This window comes from Apteryx mantelli, chromosome 1, assembly GCF_036417845.1.
Source record: "Apteryx mantelli isolate bAptMan1 chromosome 1, bAptMan1.hap1, whole genome shotgun sequence".
Taxonomy (NCBI): domain Eukaryota; kingdom Metazoa; phylum Chordata; class Aves; order Apterygiformes; family Apterygidae; genus Apteryx; species Apteryx mantelli.
In genome coordinates this window covers 119,314,745-119,335,867 of record NC_089978.1, presented here as the reverse complement: position 1 = coordinate 119,335,867, position 21,123 = coordinate 119,314,745, and the positions used below count along the sequence as shown (strand labels likewise).

At 40.3% G+C, this 21,123-nt stretch overlaps 1 protein-coding gene across 1 annotated transcript; it reads right to left on the bottom strand.

Moving 5' to 3' along the window:
* Window positions 1-5,600: 5,600 nt before the first annotated feature.
* On the bottom strand, window positions 5,601-20,383 carry MAEL (maelstrom spermatogenic transposon silencer). Its single transcript, XM_067290634.1, has 12 exons — window positions 20,237-20,383; window positions 19,420-19,506; window positions 17,369-17,471; window positions 15,477-15,632; window positions 14,909-14,950; window positions 13,892-14,019; window positions 12,661-12,715; window positions 11,897-12,038; window positions 10,568-10,630; window positions 9,561-9,693; window positions 9,085-9,163; window positions 5,601-8,273 (listed from the first exon to the last, which is right to left on the bottom strand). Exons 1-12 carry the CDS (start codon window positions 20,381-20,383, stop codon window positions 8,158-8,160), a joined length of 1,251 nt encoding a protein of 416 aa, XP_067146735.1. The 3' UTR covers window positions 5,601-8,157.
* Between the last annotated feature and the right edge of the window lie 740 nt (window positions 20,384-21,123).

The window sequence follows — 21,123 nt, the reverse complement described above, 5'->3', positions numbered from 1 at the left end:
AAGACAATATACTATATGGTTTACTAGGAAAAAGTGTTCATTATTTGTAGTATCAGTCACTAAGCTTTTAAGATTTATCCCTATCTAGGCACCTTTCATCCAAGGAAGTCAAAGGTCTTCCGAATATGGCAATCAAATTTGCTATCATTTATGGGTGGCAGTCATGGGACAGATGTTAAATGACCTGACTGGAGTCACAGATCACCACAATACAGCAGAAAGATGCAGATGACAAGGAGTCAAGATTCCCACTCCTCTGATACACCCTGCCAGGCAAATATTCTCATCAACATCCTTGTTCCTATTTCCATTTTGTCTTCCAAACACCCAAATTTTTTTTGCTGGTTCCCATCCTAGCTTTGTACTTTCTTTTCAGCAGAGCTGGTCTCCAGCCAGTCCCCAGCCTGTACTGTTGCAAAGGGTTTTTCCTTCCCCGGTTTGCTGAATTTCCTAAGGTTCCTGTTAGCCCATTCCTCCACCCTGCTTAGGTCCCTCTGCATGCCAGCTCTGCCCTCAAGTGTATCAGCTGGTCTCCCCAATGTGGTGTCTTCCGCAAACTGGGTAAGAGTGCACTCCATCACTTCCTCCAGGTCACTGGTAAAGATGTTAAACAGGCCACAGAATAGACACTCCTGCAGTACCCCACTTGTCTCCGGCCTCCAGGTAGAGTACCATCTAGTAATCACCATCTTTGGAGACCAGCCACCCAACCAGCTTTTTATCTATCCAGTCATCAACCCATCTAGACTGTAATGTCCCAACTTGGATACAAGAATACTGTAAGAGACTGTATTGAAAGCCTTGCTAAAAATCAAGGTAAACAATACCTACTCTCTTTCTTTGTCCACAGATTTATCACACTCAGGCTGGTCAGGCCCAATTTACCCTTAGCAAATTCATGCTGACTGTTCCCAGTCACCTTTTGCCTTCATGTACCCAAAAACCTGTTCTATGAGGACTCACTCCATGACTTCCCTAAAGACTGAAGTGGGGCTGATGGGTCTACAGCTTCCTAGATTGTCTTTTTGGCCTTTTTGGAAGATGGGTGCACTATCTGCCTTCTTCCCATCATCATGGACTTTCCCTGCTCTCCATAACCTTTCAAAGATGAGAAAGAACACCCTTGTAAAGACATCAGCCAGTTTTCTCAGCACTCTCAGATGCAGCCCATCTGGTACTATGGGCTTGTATGGATCAAGTTCTCCCAACTAAACCCTGATTTGATCCTCATCCACTGCTGTTTCTCTACTACCATTCTCATCCCTAAACCTTTCCTTTAAATCACAGAAGTCTGGGAGACTTCCTAGTGAAGAACAAGACAAAGAAGGCACTGAGCACCTCAGCCTTATCTGTGTCCACTGTTACTAAATCACCCACCCCGTTCAGCAATGGCACCATTTTTTCCTTGTTCAGTCTTTTGCTACTAATATAGCTGTAGAAGCTCTTCTCAGTGACCTTGACATCCCTTGCATCAATTCTAGGTGAGCTTTGGCTTTCCAAACACCATCCCAACATTTCTGCATTCCTCCTGTGCAGCCCATGTTTGCTTCTACCTCTTGTGTACTACTTTTTTGCACTACAGTACAGTGGTAAGTTCCCTGTACAGCCAAGACAGCCCCCTGATACATCTACCTGTATTCTTGGACTGTTCTTGGGTCTGGAAGAAGTTGTCCTTAATGACCTGCCAGATTTCCTGAGCTCCTTTATCCTTCAGAGCTGCCTCCCATGGGATCCCACCAACCAATTTCCTGCATAATCCGAGGTCTGCTCTCACCGTCTTCCTCGCTCTCCTCGGGATCTTCATCTCCAGCATTTCACATTTACTAAGGCCAAGGCTGTTGCTGCTTATCACAAGATTCATGGTGGAGCACAATTCAGAACTGATCAGAGACACAAGAGTTAATTATTTCAAAATTCTTGTTGCTAGAGTAACAGCACTACTTTTCTAATTATTTGTATCATCTGTTTCAGGAAAGACACTGACACGGTCTTCTGTCTAAAGTTCGCAGTATCATGAGCAAACTGTCAAGATTAATTCTGGGTGCACTGGGACTAGTAATAAATTCATTACAGTCCTACATAAGGGAATTTGGAACTTCTTACTCCTGCCTGTCACCTGTTTAGTGGGGGGGGGGAGATTATTTGAAAATGGTAATTACAGAAGCTTGTGGGAGCTTCTAAGACAGAACCAAGGAAAAGTGAGGGAAAAGAGATAATACAGGGTTAGACTAATAATAATATTTGACAATTTCTTCATTTTACTGACTCACTACAACAAAAATTAATTGGCAGTTCATTCTAGGGTGGAGGTAAGGGTCTGATAATCCTGCAGAAGACACCAAGAGGGCAGAAACTAGATAATAAATTTGTTATTCCCCTACCCCACTACAGCACACTTACTCTGCCACACAGGAAGATGTTGTTAAAGCCTTTACAGTCAGCTGCATATATTTCTATCAATCAGAAATTAAGAACTTCATTTCACACACATACTTGAGCCACTTAACTTTTGGGGAAAGTTTGTAATTTTTGATAGGGGAAAGGATTAGCACTTTTTTAGTCAACTAGCAGTTCAAAACCACAGTCCCTCTATAGGAATTATGAGGGTTTTTTAAAGGTATCAGGAACAGAAAACTACAGCCACTTTCCAAGGAAAATCAGACAGGTCTTCCTTGAATACAGTGTACTCATTCCCATAACAAAAATTTTTATTCAGAAGAATGACCTTCAGCAGAACTCCATCTGCCTGTGATGGCTTAAGACCCAGAGTCCTGGAAATAGAAGTAAGCTTTAATTTGGGTATGAGTCAGTATGGACCTCACTGTAGGTGGCAGACAAGGAATGTGCCCAATGGAATGAGTATCAACTGTGCCATTTGAAGAAGGATTATAGTACTGCTTACTCCAGTTTGACATCTGTCCTAGCAGCAAAATCCAGTAATTAGTATTTGACATGCCTCTCCACCCAACCCCCCCCCCAACAAGTTCCTGTCCTCCTTCTACCTTCAAGATTTTGAAAACTGACATATTGTTAAAGATGTAATGCATTGATTAATCATACTTTAGACATAGCAAACTCTCCCTTTGATAACATAACCAGCTATACTGTAGATCCTGAAACTGGCATATGTCTTGAACCTACAGGCCTCCAGAGTAAAGACAACATTAGGTTTCCTTTCCCACACATCTGTGTGACTGACACTGTCTCCCATAACATCCTCATATGCAAACTGATGAAGTATGGGCTAGATGAGCAGACAGTGAGGTGGACTCAAAACTGGCTGAATGGCTGAGCTCAAAGGGTTGTGATCAGCGACACAAAGTCTGGCTGGAGGCCAGGCACCAGCAGCATACCCCAGGGGTTGAAACTGGGTACAATATTGTACAACATTTTCATTAGTGACCCAGACAATGGGATAGAGTGCACCCTCAGCAAGTTTGCTGATGATACAGAACTGGGAGGAGTGGCTGATGCATCTGAGGACTGTGCCACCATTCAGAGGGACACTGACAGGCTGGAGAGCTGGGCAGAGAGGAACCTCATGAAGTTCAACAAAGGCAAGTGCAGGGTCCTGCACCTGGGAAGAATAACTTCATGCATCAGTACAGGCTGGGCGCCAACCTGCTAGAAAATAGCTCTGTGGAGAAGGACCCAAGAGTCCTGGTGGACAGCAAGTTGACCATGAGCCTGCAATGTGCCCTTGTGGCCAAGAAGGCCAATGGTATCCTGGGCTGCATTAGGAGGAGTGTGGCCAGCAGGTCAAGGGAGGTGATCCTTCCCTCAGCCCTGATGAGGCCACACCAGGAGTGCTGGGTCCAGTGCCGGGCTCCACAGTACAAGAGAGACACGGACATTCTGGGGCAAGTCCAGCAAAGGGCTGCTAAAAGGATTAAGGGACAGGAGCACCTGACACATGAAAGGCTGAGAGAGGCTGAGAGTACTGGGATTGTTTAGCCTGGAAAAGAGAAGTCTCAGAGGGATCATATCAATGTGTATAAATACCTGATAGGAAGCTGTAAAGAAGATGGAGCCAGACTCTTCTCTGTGATATACAGTAAACAGACAAGAGGCAATGGGCAAAATTAAAATACAAGAAAATCTATATAAACATAAGAAGAAACTTTTTTTCCTATTAGGATGACGGAGCTCTGGAACAGCTTGCCTAGAGAGGTTGTGGAGTCTCCATCTTTGGAAATATTCAAAACCCAACAAAGCAGTATCCTGAGCAACCTGCTCTAGTTGACCTAGCTTTGAGAAGGAGGATTGGAGCAGATAATTTCCAGAGCTCCCTTCCAACCTCATATATTCTGTGGAAACTGTAGGACACACTGAATTTTCCTTGGAGAAGTGCTTCTGAGAGGCCATCTTACCTAAGATGCAAATGAAGCCTCCACAGATGCTCCTATGCAAAATGATTCTGACAGCATGTGCCTGCAGTAAAAGCATGTACAGAGGAGGATCCCCAATGATTTTCATTAAGCAACCTTAGTAACTACTAGTTGGATGTCTATATACTTCATGTAGATCAAGTTTACGGTCTTGACATAATCACTAAATATATTCACACACAACTGCCACCTTTAGTATTTGTTATCTGAGAAGTCTGCTAACAAGTGGTCACCAACAGTGACAAGTTTCACTCCTAGAGCAAATGCTTTTTAGATAACATCAAGCTCTATTAGAAGAAGAAGCTTGCACTATCATAATTTGTTTCTTGTTGCCTGTACCATTGGATTTCACGATTTTCAATACTGTATAGATCCTTTCAGTCTTTGTTTCTAAACTACTTATGCTACACATGCCTAGCCATGTAATGGCATCTGTGCATGAGATTATAAGCATAGCAGCACCCTTCAACTTAAAGCATAAACCCCCTATTTTCTTAGGCAGGTAGACATTTACAGAAACTTTACACACTTCCAAATTCTAAAGTTTTTTGCAAGTAGTTACACTAAGATTGTCTCACTATCTTTTGAGTGTTCCAGAACAAAAGTTCCAAATCAAACTCATGAGATCAAAACCAGATACTACTGTATTATATTAAGAATATGTAAGAGAACATTTCTGTTAAGTCAGAATGCAAGGTATGGATAAATTTTCTTAGCTGGAGAGAAAGTGGCCAATAGGAACAACTTCTGCATACCTGGTTTCTAAAGCTTATTGAAAGGAGTAGGCGGAAAAGTCAGAAATGCATCTGAGTAATACCCAGATTAATAGTTTCTCCTACATAGGAGCAGTTACTTCTGCTTACTGCACATGAACAAGTTCCCCTCCCTGCCACCAATATCAGTTATATACTCTTTGAATAGAATCCAAAAGAAGACGCACGTGATTACAAGTTAATCATGCTAATGTCACAGACTAGATTAGCAAAGTTCTGTCATCATATTGCATTGTATTTTCATGACCCTTAGAAAACCGTTCACTTAGCCAAAACATCCATCCTAGAAAGTAGTAACACACAATTCAACAGTCTGTCTGGTTGCTTGTACAACAACAAACTTGTAACTTTGTAATGCGTGTGCAAAACCGGGATGACTTTTACCCATTAATGTCACTGGACTGTGCAACCCACAATAATATGAGGGCATTGAGTCAGGTCTGACTGAATCAGTTAAACGCCTTGTTTACAAAAACCTCTTCTGTAGATAGTTCAATTTGTATCATAGCTATACATCCATAAGCAGAGAGTATTAAATTACCCTTATTTTTACCATGTGGAAAGTACATGCTTAAAGCTCCCAGGCTGCAACACTCAAACTCTGCTCAAGAACTAATTTTCAACTACCTGATTTATTTCCCTTCAAGAATTTTATTATGCAAGTGGAGAGAATTCACATGGATCTGTTACTTTGTTCTTATTTTGACCTACAGTCTGTGCCTTACAAGTAGTACTTCGTGCACTTAAAGCGTGCTTAGGCTGCAAGGAACATCTTTCCTTCATTTTTACTTTTCCTTTAAAGGAGAGAAGCATTACTGTACCATGTTTACTAAACACTTTCCTTTTCAAGAAATTAAAGTTGAAGTTTCAAACTGCACAACAGCAAGGAAAGTAAAGGTCCAAAATGAGATCAGTTCCTATCATCCTCCAACAGCTAGTAGGGTTCCACTTAACGTATGTAGTATAATAGTATTAAATGGGCTACATCTAGTTAGTGTACACACTACTGGTTAGTGTTCTCATTAGATACATTTCAGTTTTCATTACAATAACACCTCAGGATGTTGGCTATTACAGTAAGATGGTTACTGCTCTACTTGCAGCCTACCTGCAGCATGTAGCTAGATCTTATAAAACATGCATACTATTTTAAGGTACAGGTGACGAGGTATAGATACACCATGGAACCTTAACTCAATTTCTCCATTTTTGGTCACACTTTTTATCTCAATCTTGAAGTTATACAATGACTTAAGCATAGTAACAAATATTCTTAGGTTTGTGTACTTACTCTGACACCAAATACATATTTTAGGGATAATGTATTTTCTTCTACATAAGAACTGAAACATGAAACATTTATTACAACACTGACTTCTGAAAATAAGTCAATGATTACAGTTCTGTACATTCTGAAATGTTGTCAGTTAAGAAACTTAAAACTAGAGCAACCCTCTTCCACTTGTAGAGAAGTCTTTACCACTCCTAAGTGACTCTAATCCTGTTAAAATGTTTCCATATGCTTCATTTGAGACTTCAGTCTCAGAAGTTTATACTCTCTTATCTAGTGAAGCCTACCAGGTAGAACAATGGCCTCAATGGAACAAAATACAGAATCATGCAAGAAAATTCAATCAAATAAGCAAACTGTTACATATGAGGCATCAAAATGATTCAGTGACCCTGCTGAACTGGAAGAAGAACCTCATAACAGCCTTACAGCAACTGAAACAGATTTCCAACCAAATCGGCAACTGGCCTTTTTTAATATGTTGGTCAGTGTGCTCAAGTTTATTCACACATATGCTGACCTTCTATTTTGATTTTTTTTATTATTCAAAATAACGAACTACCTTATTTGTAGTTTTACTTCTTACAAGGAAGAAAATCAACTTCATCTCACAGTTAGTTGCTATGGAAATAGTATCTCACAATTGGACTTCAGTTGGAATAAAATGTAGGAACAGCTTGGAAAATAAGCTCTTATTTCCTAGAACCATATACCTAAAGATACAACATTTAAGGAGGAGGCTCAGATAACAAAACTTTTTGGAAAGCTAGTCTTAAGACTTTTATTTCCATAAGATGAAAAAGCTAACTTTCCAGTAACATGTCAGACAGTCTCCCAGTTTCTATGTTCCCTCAAATAATTATGACTGGTATCTGCCCCAGTCCTAATAAACTTGTGGAAAGTATACCTGCAGACTACTATACCCATTTGGTTTTGAAATTCCTTTAAAAACAAACAAAAACATCTTCAGACTCTCAAGAGTTTAAGTTTGAGGGACATAATTTAAATGCAGAAATGATGCAAAGGAAAAAAAAAAAAACAATATCCATATTGTGCTTGTTCCTGATACATAGTCTATGTCTCCAAAAGAACATTAACAGATGGATAAAACTGCCACCACATTTTTCCAAGACATTTCATAGAATGTCCGCTTTTTTGCCTTGAATGAGTACTCAAATTCTTAATGGGTAGAAGAGAGAGATTATTGGCAATTCTTTGAGACTACCAGGTTTCTAATTCCCCTAGTGCAGCCTTTCAAAGCTCCACTGCTCCCTCCCACTGATTTTTTGGAGAGGGACTGTTATGCACTGAAATTCTACTGTCCACATACAGAAGAAGGGATGGAGATTATTAAAGACCACTTCTTTAGTGGCACACATCTTTAAACAATTCTTCCAATCCAATGGTATTGACTATTTGATCTTACGTTTCTGCTCCAAACACTAAGAAACAGAACTAAGATGGTATTTACTTTTAAAGAGAGGACGCAATTGCCAGGTCCCTTCAAAATAAGTCTTCTTGTAGACAGAAACCAAGATTTTCTTCTTATTTAAGTCCAGTCAATAGTTTTATCATTCTAACAAGGACTTGAGCTGTTAAGGGTTGCACATAAGATGAAAAAATGCAGTCTGGAGAAACTGCTGGTTATCCTAAAGAGACAAGAAAAAAACAGAACATACATCTGTCCTGGATGTAGAGTGGACTTTCAATTACTGAAGGAGTCAGTTAGATGAGGTGCACTTTTCAGCAATCGAGTAATTCCTCTTCCTCGCATGGTACTCGTTCCATAAGGAGGAGTCTTCACACCACAGGGAGAACCACCTATTAAATTAAATACATTTGGCATATCAAATCAGCCTTTAAAGTCTGCATAAATTAATGGAATTGTCTTTCATATGTTTTGAAGCTGAATATATTCAGTAGACTCTAATACAAAAAGTCAGAGGCAGGAGTTTTGTCATCCATAAACACCAAGTCCATTTAAGATCTCATGACTTATAGTTGCAACAGTTTCAGATATAAGATGACATGTATTTTAATGCAGGAAAATAAGCTGCAAATTCAGAATTCTTCCAGTTATTTGTCTAGCAAACTTATTTCTCTTCTTCTCAGAAGATTAGCTATGAATTTCCCAGATGAATTGAGGTTGTGTGCCCTCTATTAAAAACATTTTAGCTCCAAAAGGAAGACTTTAAATGAGCAGTTTATAAACTGAATTGTAACAGAATACTTGCAACAAGTACCAACTGAGTGTGCACATATAATGACTGAACAGCAAATAAACTGTTTTAAAGAAGACGCTGCCTCAAAGTGCATATAAACATATGAAAAAGACTTCTCCATGTAACAGAAAAATAGGGGGGCAGAAATCAGATAACAACATTTGTAAGAAAAACTAAGTTCGGAGAGACTTTTTTTGACCATAAGGATAGTTCTATATGTTTAAGTCTTTGGATATTCAATTAAATTTGTAACTGTATACAGGAATAAGCTCAGCTCACACAGAGCTGTTCAAGCTTTCTGGCAGTAACAGAGGACACCTGAGCTCAGAAATCTGAAAAAGTAGCAGTACAGTCATGGGATAAAGTTTAAATACTCTCTTTCCCTTTCCAAATGTGAAAGTCTGACTCACAAGCAGAAGGGACAAATCCTTGATCTTGACTTGGAGAAATGAAGTGGCTGTCACATCCAGAACTCTTAGCCTTCATTTTCTGTATGAAGAAATAAACACTCAAAATAACAGCTGCGTCTTCTAAAGCACAGTAGGCACCACAACTACTCATGATAGCTATGAGTTAAGATCAAAGATCACCACATTTAATATTGACTGACTTCTTGTAAACGCATTAGACTTGAATTAGTCCTCACTGATTATTTCAGAGGCAGCACTAGAGCAGGACTCTACGGTCACAGAAGAGTGAAATCACGACCTGAAGCAAATTTAAAAGAAATAATGCAGGTAGTGATTATTTTTATCAGTCTACCTAGCACACCTCAAAAAATAACATCCAAAGAGAAAATGGCTAACTTGAAATTGGCAAGTTTGCTCTGTTCAGAATGCTTGGGTTAGCTAGAAATAATACAGTATACTGATTTAAAGAATCTGACCTGGAAACGTCCAGCATCCAGTACTACTATCTTGGCATTTGTGCTGTCATGGGAATCACAGTCTTCAAGAGGTAGGTGAGCTGCTGTCAGTGAGACTCCGTACACACTAGCTAAAGATTTACTGATACAATAACTTGATCAAAGCAGGGTGGGGGGGGGGAGAAGCAAGAAAGAAGTTTTGTTAAGAGGACTGTACTTTATGGCTCATGTACAGAGGCAGAGTATTTTTAGTTCTTCAACTGGCAAAAACAAGGAATCACAGACTGAGATGCTTAGAGAAGATGACAGAGGGCAGAAGGACATTATCCTAACAACTAGACAGTTTCACAGCATCATTCCAAAAGCAGCAGTCTACTCTGCAACTACATATGAAGTTAAAACAATTGCTTCCCCACACTATGAAATTCAACCACTTAAAGGTGTGGAAAGCAACAGCAAGGCATAGAAGAACATAGCAGAATTTTTTGAATGAAAGACTGTTCATTATTATTTCTCTCAAATAGTGTTGCTATGACTGACTGAAATCTTAAATGGCATTTCCCCATTTCCAAACTACTTACTTTCCCTTCCCTCCCATCCAAAAGATTACAGAAAGTATGAATCTACACTGTATGTAAAACAGTATAAAAATTTCCAAAGTAGAGATGGACTGGAATATACTGAGATTTGCCACCAAATACAGGTATACTAAACCTCTGAACAAAACAGTGAAATTCTTGCATAAATAACATTTCTCTCAACACTCCAGGGTTGAGTGGAGGTAGTGAAAGGATGACTACAAACCAAGATGGACATTACATTACATTAGCTGCTGCTGCTTACAGCGTGCCGTTAAGCCAAACAAACAAAAATTAAAGCTACAAATAGAAAACAAAGCCCCGGAGGTAGAAGGAATAAATAAAACTCAGGATTTAGAGCTACGCAGCTCAAAGAAGTCAGAGAAGCCAGAGCCAAAAATGCAAAAAAATAAGTCATCATACTGGTGATAGCTCCTTTGCAATACTCACGCAATTTTCTTACAGGATGCCAAAGCACAGAAAAGTATATCATTCTCTTCATGCCACTTGCACCTACATGGAATGAAGTTCAGGTTTGTTATAGAAACATCTGCATCTTTAATCAGCATGAACAGCTGGCCTAGTAAGAAAGACTAGGAGCAAGCATTAAAGATTTCTTGTCTCTGTGACCATATAGTATGTTTTTAAAATTTCACAGAGAAACAGTGTACAAATAACTCAAATCTAGGTGACTCAGATAGAGGTAAGAACTCTACTTAAGAAACATTCTGCTGCAGTGGCCAGAAAGGGGAGAAAAGAGAATCCTATGTGAGAAATGGAATTTACAGATAACAATTTCAAGTCTCACACTAACGTAAAGTAGCTCCTCCTACTATAAGCATCACCATTCTCCTCTGCAAATTTGTGTTTTAAAGTACATTTTCCCATTCTTGTTAAGGTCTCCCTCTAGTGTGAAGATATTCATGAAAATGGAAAACTGCCTGATTATACAAGGAAAAAGTAACACTGACTATCCCAAGTGGTCTCAAAATCCACAGTGTAAGTAGACTTTCAAGAACAATTGTTTTCTTAAAAAGATTCAAACTTTAAGATGAAATTTTTGGTTCTTACTTAAAACAACAGCAGAGGAAAAGTTAAAATGTTTTTAAGTTAACTGCATCAACACTAAGTACTTCCCTGCAACACCACAGGCAATATATACAGCAACACTGTACAAACAAATAAGGAACTGTAAGTGGAAAAAAGCTTTACCATGTAAGGCACATAGGGAAAAAAAACACAAAAAACACTATAAAGTAAACAGAGTTCCAGAGCTACAGGAAGATTCATTCAAGAAGGGGGAAAAAAAAAAAAGAAAAAAAAAAAAGAAAAAAAAAAGAAAGGTAAGGTCTAGTTTATTTCTTATGCTTGAGAATTTGATTGCTACCACTGGCAAACATACCTAGTCCTTCATCACAGCAGCAGCATGAGGCATTTGATGTACAGTAACAGCCAGCTTCACATCCAAATTACATTTCTGAGAGAGTCAATCTCCTTACTTCTAATTATTTCCAGTTAAATACCATCCTGTAATTTATTCCCTTTTTTTCTCCTTTAAATTAGGCCCTAGACTCAGCATTAAAAGCCATCTATCTTCATATTCCTTTTGGGGAAAGATAGTATTCTGCATTTCCAGTTGTACTCATGCTGTGATAGGAAGTATTTCTGTTTAGAAGGTTTGCTGAGGAATCCTGTCTAACAGAGAACAAGCTGTATGTATGTAGTGCACAAAGAGATGTCAGGCTAATACACATTTCCACAAAGAAGAACCCAACATACCTGGTATTACTGGAGTAATCCCACAGGAAGACATCTAATTCTTTACACACCCAAGTCTTGGATGGCTCCTTTTGATATTTCTTCCAGTACAGTTCTACTATCAGGTCTTCTACATTAAGAAGCTCCAGATGGCTCTCAATGCCTACAGTTCAGAGGAAGTCAAGGCCAGGAGAAGAACTAAAAAGTCAGCTGAATAGAACGTTTGCCTATTTCTCAGCTACTCCGTAGTCACTGCCCAGCCTCTTACCAGAGCCTCAAAGCTCTTGTAAACCTCAATAACTTGTTCTATCAGTAATACTAAAAACACTCGGCTTCCTAACAGTGCGTGTCCAATAGTCCCATAATTTTCTCCACTGCAGTAATTTTGCATCCTACCTATGGGCTTTCTTTCCTCAGAAGCCTTTAGTTTTCCCATCTGTTACCATAAACCTACCTTCACAGTAATCTCACTGCCTCCAATGCACCTTTAACTGGCTGAGCAAGAAACAGTGTATGCTGTTTAAACTATGGATGCACTCACTAGCTGGTTAGCTGACTGACCATGTAGCTGTGTACTGTCACTGATTTTTTTTTTTGGGGGGGGGGGAGGAGTGAGGGGAGGAGAAAGAGAGACACACACAAAGCAGTTTTAGCTACCAGTACCAGCTTTTATGAAACTTGCATAAATCTTTGAGACACAAAATCCTTCTGACAAATACAGCTATCTGAAATTTCATAAGCTTTTTTCTTCAGAAAACAAATGCCAAAAATCATCGATTTCTCACCTGATATGCTAGCCATTCGTCTGAGGCACCAGTTGATTCGGTATCTGTCATCGCACTAGAGAAAAAGAAAGTTTCGGTCGCATTCAAGAAGTTTATACGTACTCTGACATCTGCAAGACCTCTTACTGATTATGTCTGAAAAAGTCACCTCCAAATCTAAACTTAATGTTTCTGTATACTCAATCCCATTCTTCCTAGAAATTACCTTGAAGAGGAATCAAATTCCATGGCACTATTCCAACCAACCTCCAGGAAACATTCTGAACTAGATGTCTGGGAACAGGTTAAAGATTAACCCATATTACCGATGTCTCCACTAAATGCTAGAGGATATTTTTTCCATGCACATTTCTTCATAGCCCTGTATTTATGTGTGGAGCTCAAGATTTCACACCCCTTCCCTCTATGGATTAACATTAGCTTGAATGGAATCAAAACATAACATAGTTCTCAAAAATCTTTAACTCCTCTGAATCCTAGTATCTTATTTTGCTCATTGGCAACTCAGTGAAACTTGAGCAAAAATAAGATGTACAGTATTCTCATGGGGAAAAAGTCAAAGCCTGTTTTCCACAAAAAGGTAAAAAGACCTCTTAGAAAAGTAGGATTGCTCGAATATTATTCAGCACAATCAATTTAAGTACAATCTTAAAAGCCTTTAACCTAAGTCAAAACAATGTCAAAGACCAGGTGATATGTTACAGAATCACAGAATAGTTGGAGTTGGAAGGCACTTCTGGAGATCATCTGGTCCAAACCCCATGCTCAAGCAGGGTCAGCTAGAGCAGGTTGCCCAGGATCTTGTCCAGTCAGGTTTTGAGCATCTCCAAGGATGGAGACTCCACAACATGATGTTGATTGTGTTTATTAACAGACTAAAGCCAGAGGTGAAAGAAAGCAGAAAATTGAGTCTCTGCTATATAAAAACATTAGTTTCCTTTCCTAGTTGAAGAAAAAAAAGGAAGTTTTTTTTTTTTTTTTAATTCAGACTCCCTGTCACTTTTGGTTACTGAAAGAAGTCCGAATTGCTAATGAGAGATTAAATTCCCCAACTTTTTAAACAGGGCCACTCCTTCCTGCAATGAAACTATGAAAAACGAAAATTTTGAATAGGATGTCTATTTTCCACTCATTTACACATAAGTTTTTACAGTGGTGTCTCCTTAGTTATCCCATGGAAGTGAAATTTGAGGTTTTGATTTAGAGCCCCTTACTTTGACCTTGATCATACCCTGCAGTAAAAACGAGGCCAAACACCTCCAGCTGGCTGGACAAAGGCAAGAAGTTCACGTAAGACAACTGGGTAACGAGCACGTGACAGCTCAAATCCAGATATAGGGATCTTATGAGTGTTATCACCTAACGAAGATAGAAGGGGGAAAAAAAAAAAGTTACAAGAAGTCCTGTTTCCTTAAAAGATACAATTCCACCTCCTTTATATCTTCCCATATACACATACGTGCACACACACAAAGTTCCCCTCTTGTTCTCTATAGGCAATATCTGTGACTAAGTTATCAAAACCTTGCTTCCATCCGCAAAAGGCTAGTGGGTCTGGGCTGTGAGCAGACACATACATACCCTCCTTTTAAAAGGCCATTATCTAAATATTTGGCAGAGGAAAACAGGGGCCAAGTCAGTTCCTCCTGTACACAAGGACAGGAAGTCTACTAATAGGAACGAATTGGACTCTATAAATACTACTTAAGAGTCACAATGGCAAAAAGGCAGGCCATGCCAGACACAACAGTGGTATAAATACTTTAACTTTGTTGTTATCTGTACTGCTGCAAAAGATTCAAACTTTTAAATACAAACTAGTGTCTTTGAGTTATTCTATTATGTATTAGAACCTTCATGCTGAAGATATACATACAAAGACTTGCCATCAACGCAAGGGCGCCCTGTTCAGATGGGCTTGAAAACATCTAAAGCCATATAAAGTTGTCTCATTTAAGAAGAAAATACTGCAGTTACTTGCAAAGTAAAATAGGAAGGCAGAATACAAACAACTCTGTCATCGACAAAAAATTTTGGGCGAAGTCCTCTGACATTTGTAGCTTTAAGAAACATTCAAAGAGACTGTGTGACGAGCTGCTGTCACTCCTTTCTCTTCAAAACTTGAGATGAAGTTTCCAGAAGGAGAAACTAGAGGGACTTGCAAAACATTTGGATACAGATGAGTTAAGCTCAGTCTAAGAAACTGTACACCCTTGCATCCTATTCTTTTTCCCCCATTGATACTCACTTGCAGCCTGGCAGTGGTACCGAAAACCACGTGGTGGTACTTCTGCAGAAGAGCAAGGGAAAAAAAAACAAAAGAAAAAAAACATCACCCAACACATAATGACTGATCCTTAACTCTGAACACTACACACCATAGTTTGATGTACTGAAAGGAGCAGATTTATCTATCCTTATGACCTTGCACAAGTGCCACGACTCTTTGAGAAAGTTATTTTCAGTTATATTTGAATTTGCATAAACAAAGCATATTGTATAATTTTTGTGTTTACATCCAATCAAGACAAGTGCACATTAGATGTTCATGTTTCATATTTGATGGCAAAGTCCTTCTTTCTGGATTTATTCTACCCTCATACAGTTCTGACACTTCAGCACATTTCTTCAAAAACAAACAGAAAAAAGCACTACTCAAATGTTTTAAGTAGAAGCCCAACCACTTATAGTCAAAGAAACAAAATTGTCTTACTACCAGAAGTCTGAACTGGGCAGCAATAAGTGACAGTACAAAGTCTCCCTCTCACCCCAGAGCAAGTTGAACTATTTCTTTTCTTCCCTTCCTTGGGGCTCACCAGGATCTATGAAGCGATGGAAGTCAGCCATTATGCCTTCCTTTAGGGAGTACTTGACACAGCCAATCTCACACGGAAGGAAGCGCTGCTCACAGTGAGACAGCAGCTCGCCATGGCTGTAAATGTTCAAGAAGTAGATGATGTCTGCAACCACAGCTGAAAGAAGAAGCTTTTTTCAGAAGAGCCACTAGAGGTTACAGCAAGCTACGCTGCCTCATCCTATCCAGTGAAAGCTTCAGTGCGCTTGACCATGTAAGTTAGTGAAGTAGAGCAATGACCAAGTAAAGTGCACAGATAAAGACATGTGAGAGGTCAAGGCAGCCAGTGCTTGTGCAAGGGTTGGCCACATTGGCAATCCCAATACCAAGGTCCCTTCCACTTAACTAAGTCCAGATGATATTGTGTGCAGATACCAAGACAAAAAAAAAAAACAAAAAACCCCACTAAAACCCATAAGAGGCCTGAAAGCCATCAAGAGCTACTGTTCCTTTTTATAATAGTATTCTCTGCCCTTTAGGAAAATGAGGCTAGAAAAGACATCAGTAACTACAAAGCGGCCTCACAAGCTCAATTCAGTAATTTACAGAAGTAAAATGAGCTGGTAATCTTATGCTGTAAGAGGAGATGAGAAGTCATCTAGTAATTTAAGGGATCACTTCACCTCCACTAAATGGGCTCCCAAAGAGGAAAGCAAGAATACCCAAGGCAAACCCAAGGCATTAAGAAATAACTTTTACATTTATTAAAAATCCAAACTATGAAAAATACTGACTTTAAAATACATCTAATGCTTCTATTCACAAATGTCACATAATGTTCTCACTGAAGTTTAAAGTAATTATTTAATCCTTACCCTTAAGTTCTGCCCCTCATCAGAAAAATCTTGGTCTAGTATATATGTAGAGATGCATATCTATTTCTACACAGAAATGATGCTGAAGGCCAGATTTTATGTCATCCATTACTAGTTGTCCTAAGTTTGAATTCTAGTGCTCTCTTATGTGAATCTTGAAATCTCTACAGGCTGCAGGGCCATAAGAGAGACACCCCTCCTACATGCGTTCAAACCACTTTTCTTATAAAAATGGGTATAGTCATGGGGAACCATACAGGAACTTTGCTGAGAAATATGAAGGAGCAGCATCATAAAATGCATCTCAGTTCCACCATACCATCAGCCCTCTTGCTCAGTTGAAAGATCAGTTGCATCAGCCTAAGCCATTATGATCGATCTGACCAAATTTGCATCATGACAGGGGGAGCATGGATTCTGGCATGGAGGAAGCTAACTGTTACACTATTTATGGAGCTACTCCTTCCTGTCTCTCCCTAATTACGACAACATGAAAACAGTTCAAGAGGCTTGTTAGGCCAAAGGCTTGAACTGAGACTTAACTAAATGCACAACACAGATATAGCTTATATTAACTGGCTGCTTGACTTAGCTTGTAAGCACTACCATTTATCATTTTTCAGAATAAAATGTCGTTCACTGGGGAAACAATTACAGATGTGTTCATTACTCAATTCTAGTCAAAACATCCATTTGAAGGGAGAGTACAGATAGGAAAGGATTAGTTTTCAAGAGTCCTTTCAATAAGCAAGCTAGGCAGTATGTTATAAAAGCACTGACCAAGCAAATATTCCCCTCTCATTCTCCAAAGAGGTCATGTCATTGAGTAGTGTAGCTGTTAGACAAAACAAAGTTTGACATCTAACAACTCCTCACTCTTTAAACTTGGTACAAGCATTCTTTAATCCAGAACTTGGATTAGGCCTTGTAAACCACAGAAGTAAGAGTAGAAGAGCAGCCTTTGTACAGATGCCATTGAGGATATCTATAAAGGTCAAGATTTTATCTACCAGGATCAACTGCTTTAAGGTTACTGTACCCTGGTCATTCTTCCAAGATATAGCACAGGCATCTGGAAGAGAAGTACTTCTGGGTGTCTTTGTGGTCGGACAAGCAGGAACTGGATGAGCCAGATTACACATCTGGAAAAGATGAGAAAGTTAAAAATCAAAATAGTCTACTAACTCCCAATAAAGCCCTTCACTTCCTTAAGAGAATTATATGACATCTACTACTAGTTATGGTTATGTGGAACGAGTCTGCACTTTATAAACAAGTGCCTGTGTACCTGCAGACTGGGAATGTAAGTTTTCTCTTCTAACAAAAAGAAACAGATATCCTACTATCTAGGTCAACTCAGGGCAACTGGGAAGAACTACAGCTAAATTTCTGAAGAGTAATGAAAATATAAAAAAGTCATGATTGTGTTAGGTTCAACCACTTGTCACATGCTAAGAACTTTTCAAACTGGAATTTCAAAATGTTTACATAAACTTGATGAAAAAGATTGGCACATGCATTATTTGTCTTTGACTAGGAATGGCATTAATGAAAGCTGATAGACTCAAGAAAGACATCAAATTGCTCTGGTGCAGAGCAGGTAAAAGGGGCTCATACACCCATTAAGCAAAACATTGCAAACCCATGTATGAACAATAAGCTTTGAAGAGGACAGGATGACTTGGGCCATTTGCCTAGAAACCTGGTAGACTTACAGAATTCAATCATTCAAGATCTATACTGTCAATAGCCTCCTAGATGTGCTAACGCTGGATGACCTCCTTTGCTAGTCAAAGTCTGATGATAGTTACTTTTAACTATTTACTGTAAAACTAGGAATTAATCCCATGCAAGTAAGCAAGTAAACAATTTGGCAGTTTATAGCTAGCATCCAATAATATGGGATGAAAAACTATGAAAAAAGAAGTGCAGTATTATCCATTTACTGAATCAGGCTCTTTGTTTTGACACAAAAATTTTTACACTGCCAACCAAGACCAAAATAAAATAAGCTTTCTGACACCTTACATAATGCAAACTCCAAAGCAAACTACGTTTCAGGGCAATGCTGGCAGAGGGGGATAAAAAAAAGTTTTCATAACAGTAAATAATAGAAGGGATCTGTTTAGCATTATTTCTGACCTCAGCCACATTCACTTTAATATATCTACTTTCTTCCACATTGTGGAGAGAATAGTAACGTTATGGTGGAGGGCAAAATCCCACAATCAAACCAGTCTAAAAATAACGGCAGGTTATAATTTGTTTGGCTGGGTTTTTTTCGTAGGTTGCAACATTTCAGTGACCTGTTACAGGATATATCCATTCAAGAATGCCAAATCAGCTGCTTACAAGGCATGGTTTCAGGGAGTCAGACAAGAACAACTTTCAACTGAGGACATCCACAAAGCAAAAGTAACATGAAACTGTGACTGGAAGTCTCATCAATTTACAGGATTATAAGTAAAAATCAGTAGAAGCGAGTCATTGCAAAATACTGTTAAACTTAAAACTAAGCTGCTGAAATAAAAGAACTATATTTTACTTGGTAAAACAGAGTCCAAAAGAACAAGGTGCACTGGTTTAAAATAGTGTATAATATTCTCATCTTCAATCAAACTGGAACAATTTTCTGTTTAAATTTGGTAACTACATGGAGAGCTAAAGCAGCAGCCATAATTTTCAGAGTTCAATACCAAAACAACAGTTTAATATTTTCAATATTACAGATCAGCTTTATCTCAAAGACTATAGTAAATAAGACCTGGCAAAAAAGCCAAAAATGTAACAGAGTATGTAAAGAAACATTTCTTCTCAATTTAAGTTTAGTTGCAAAACAAATTAGAACATATAAACTGTAAGTTTACACTGTTTGAAAAGGCTTAACAGTTCTGCACTACCAACAAAGAATATTTAAGTGAGGACAGTGCATCTGGACTATTCAGAAGTAAAAAAAGCAGAAATTAACTAGCCTTCTCAGGCTAGAAGACAGGGTGCTCCTCTATAGCATAATTTCTGACCAAATTCAAATACCACTTATTTCCTGCCTTATTTAGCTACTCTGAAAGTTGTTCCTTTCTGAGCATTTACCTCTCTCACTGGCTTCTGAAGAAATTTATTTTCTTTCCACTTACGAGCCATCTCTGTGTATTTCATCTTTTCTTCCTCAGTCAGCAACTTGAAGGAAAGTGAATTGTTAGTTTCAGTTTTTACTATTTCCTTCTAGTACAACAAATATATTCCACAAATCAACAAATTCTACGCAAAAAATTAATTGTACATTTTCACAGGAAGTTATCAATGCTTGGCAAGAAGTGCCACTAGCTGATACATCACATCAAGCATTTTTGGTAGCTTTCTCTCCAACAAAGCTCTAAGCTTTGACTCAAAAGATCTAGGAAGTGTGTGCATTTGAAACACCTTCAAACCAGGGCAAGCTGGGACTGCCACACCACAGATGAAGGTGGTCTTCTGAAACTACTCTTGCCGGTCAGGGATGCTACTACCCTGGCTATTCATTTCCTGCAAGCCAGATGTTGCCACCACCGTGGCTGAGGAGCAGCAGCCTGTGGGGTCACTTCTGAACAGCTAGAGTCAGCTGAGGTAGCTCAGGTCACCAATTTGAACACTTAAGGCATCACTAAACACCGCATAGTTGAGCAGTAAGTTGATTTACTCTTCAAGAAGCACCATTTCGACACCCGGCCCCTCACTGAGCTCGTACAGCGATACCAAACGGACCCGCTGACGGCCACAAACCCCGTGGCGCAAACGCGCGCCGCAGCGTCTCTCCCCGCTCCCCGCGTTAGACCGCAGCCGCCCGGCGGTCCGCAACGGCTCCTGGCGGCCGTTGGGGCCCGCCTCGCGCGCGCTCCCCAACGGCTCCGGGGGGCGGGGGCGCCCTCACCGCCCACTCCTCCGAGCAGTAGGGGATGGCGTCGACCACGCGCGTCAGCGGCAGGCCGCGCCGCTGCAGCTCAGGCAGCCGGTCGCGCACGAAGAAGTAATAGGCGCTGCGCGAGCCGCCGCCACGATGCGCCGCCGCCGCCGCCATAGCGCCCGCGCCCGCCACTGCGCCCGTCACCGCCGCCGCCTCGCCTCGTTTCGCCTTGCTTCGCCGCCTCCCGCCAGGGCGGCGCGGGCGTGCGCGGCGCATCTGGCGGGGGCGGGGTGCCGCCGCGGGGCATGCTGGGGCTTGTAGTCCGCCTCGCCGACGAGGGGGGCGCCGCCATGCCGTGAGGGGTCCCGGGGTGGGGTGGGCTTTCACCCGGGAAACATTTTATGCCCTTTGGAGGCTCCAGGATCAGAAACGGTAAATACCCAGAAGTAAGCGTGATACTGAGACGTCTTACACTAATCCCCCGCTCTTGTATTTAACTACCTGTAAAGTTATTTTGGAGAGGGAGCGGGGCAGTGTGCATAAATACAAGCGCCCTTTCCTGAGTGCTGGCCCCTCTGTTTCGCCCCCAACGGCACGATCTCCTACGCGTGGCTGGACTAGTTCAGCCTTCACAAAGACATTACACAGTTCAGTTCAGAGTTCAGGCCGCGATGTGGTATCACGTTCCCCTTCCAAATGTCAGGTTCAATAGGTCTTCTGGCATCTGTGAAGCCGGAAATGCGATATAAACACAGGCCCGTGTTCCTAAAGCGTGCGGTCCTCGACTGGACGTGACGTGAGGCTGCCCTATAAAAGCCTGGGCTTTCTCCTGCAACGCAGGAGAGGGGCAATTTGAGTGAGAGAGATGCTCATCGCCATAGCAGGGGATACTGCATAGGCACAGAGGTACATAT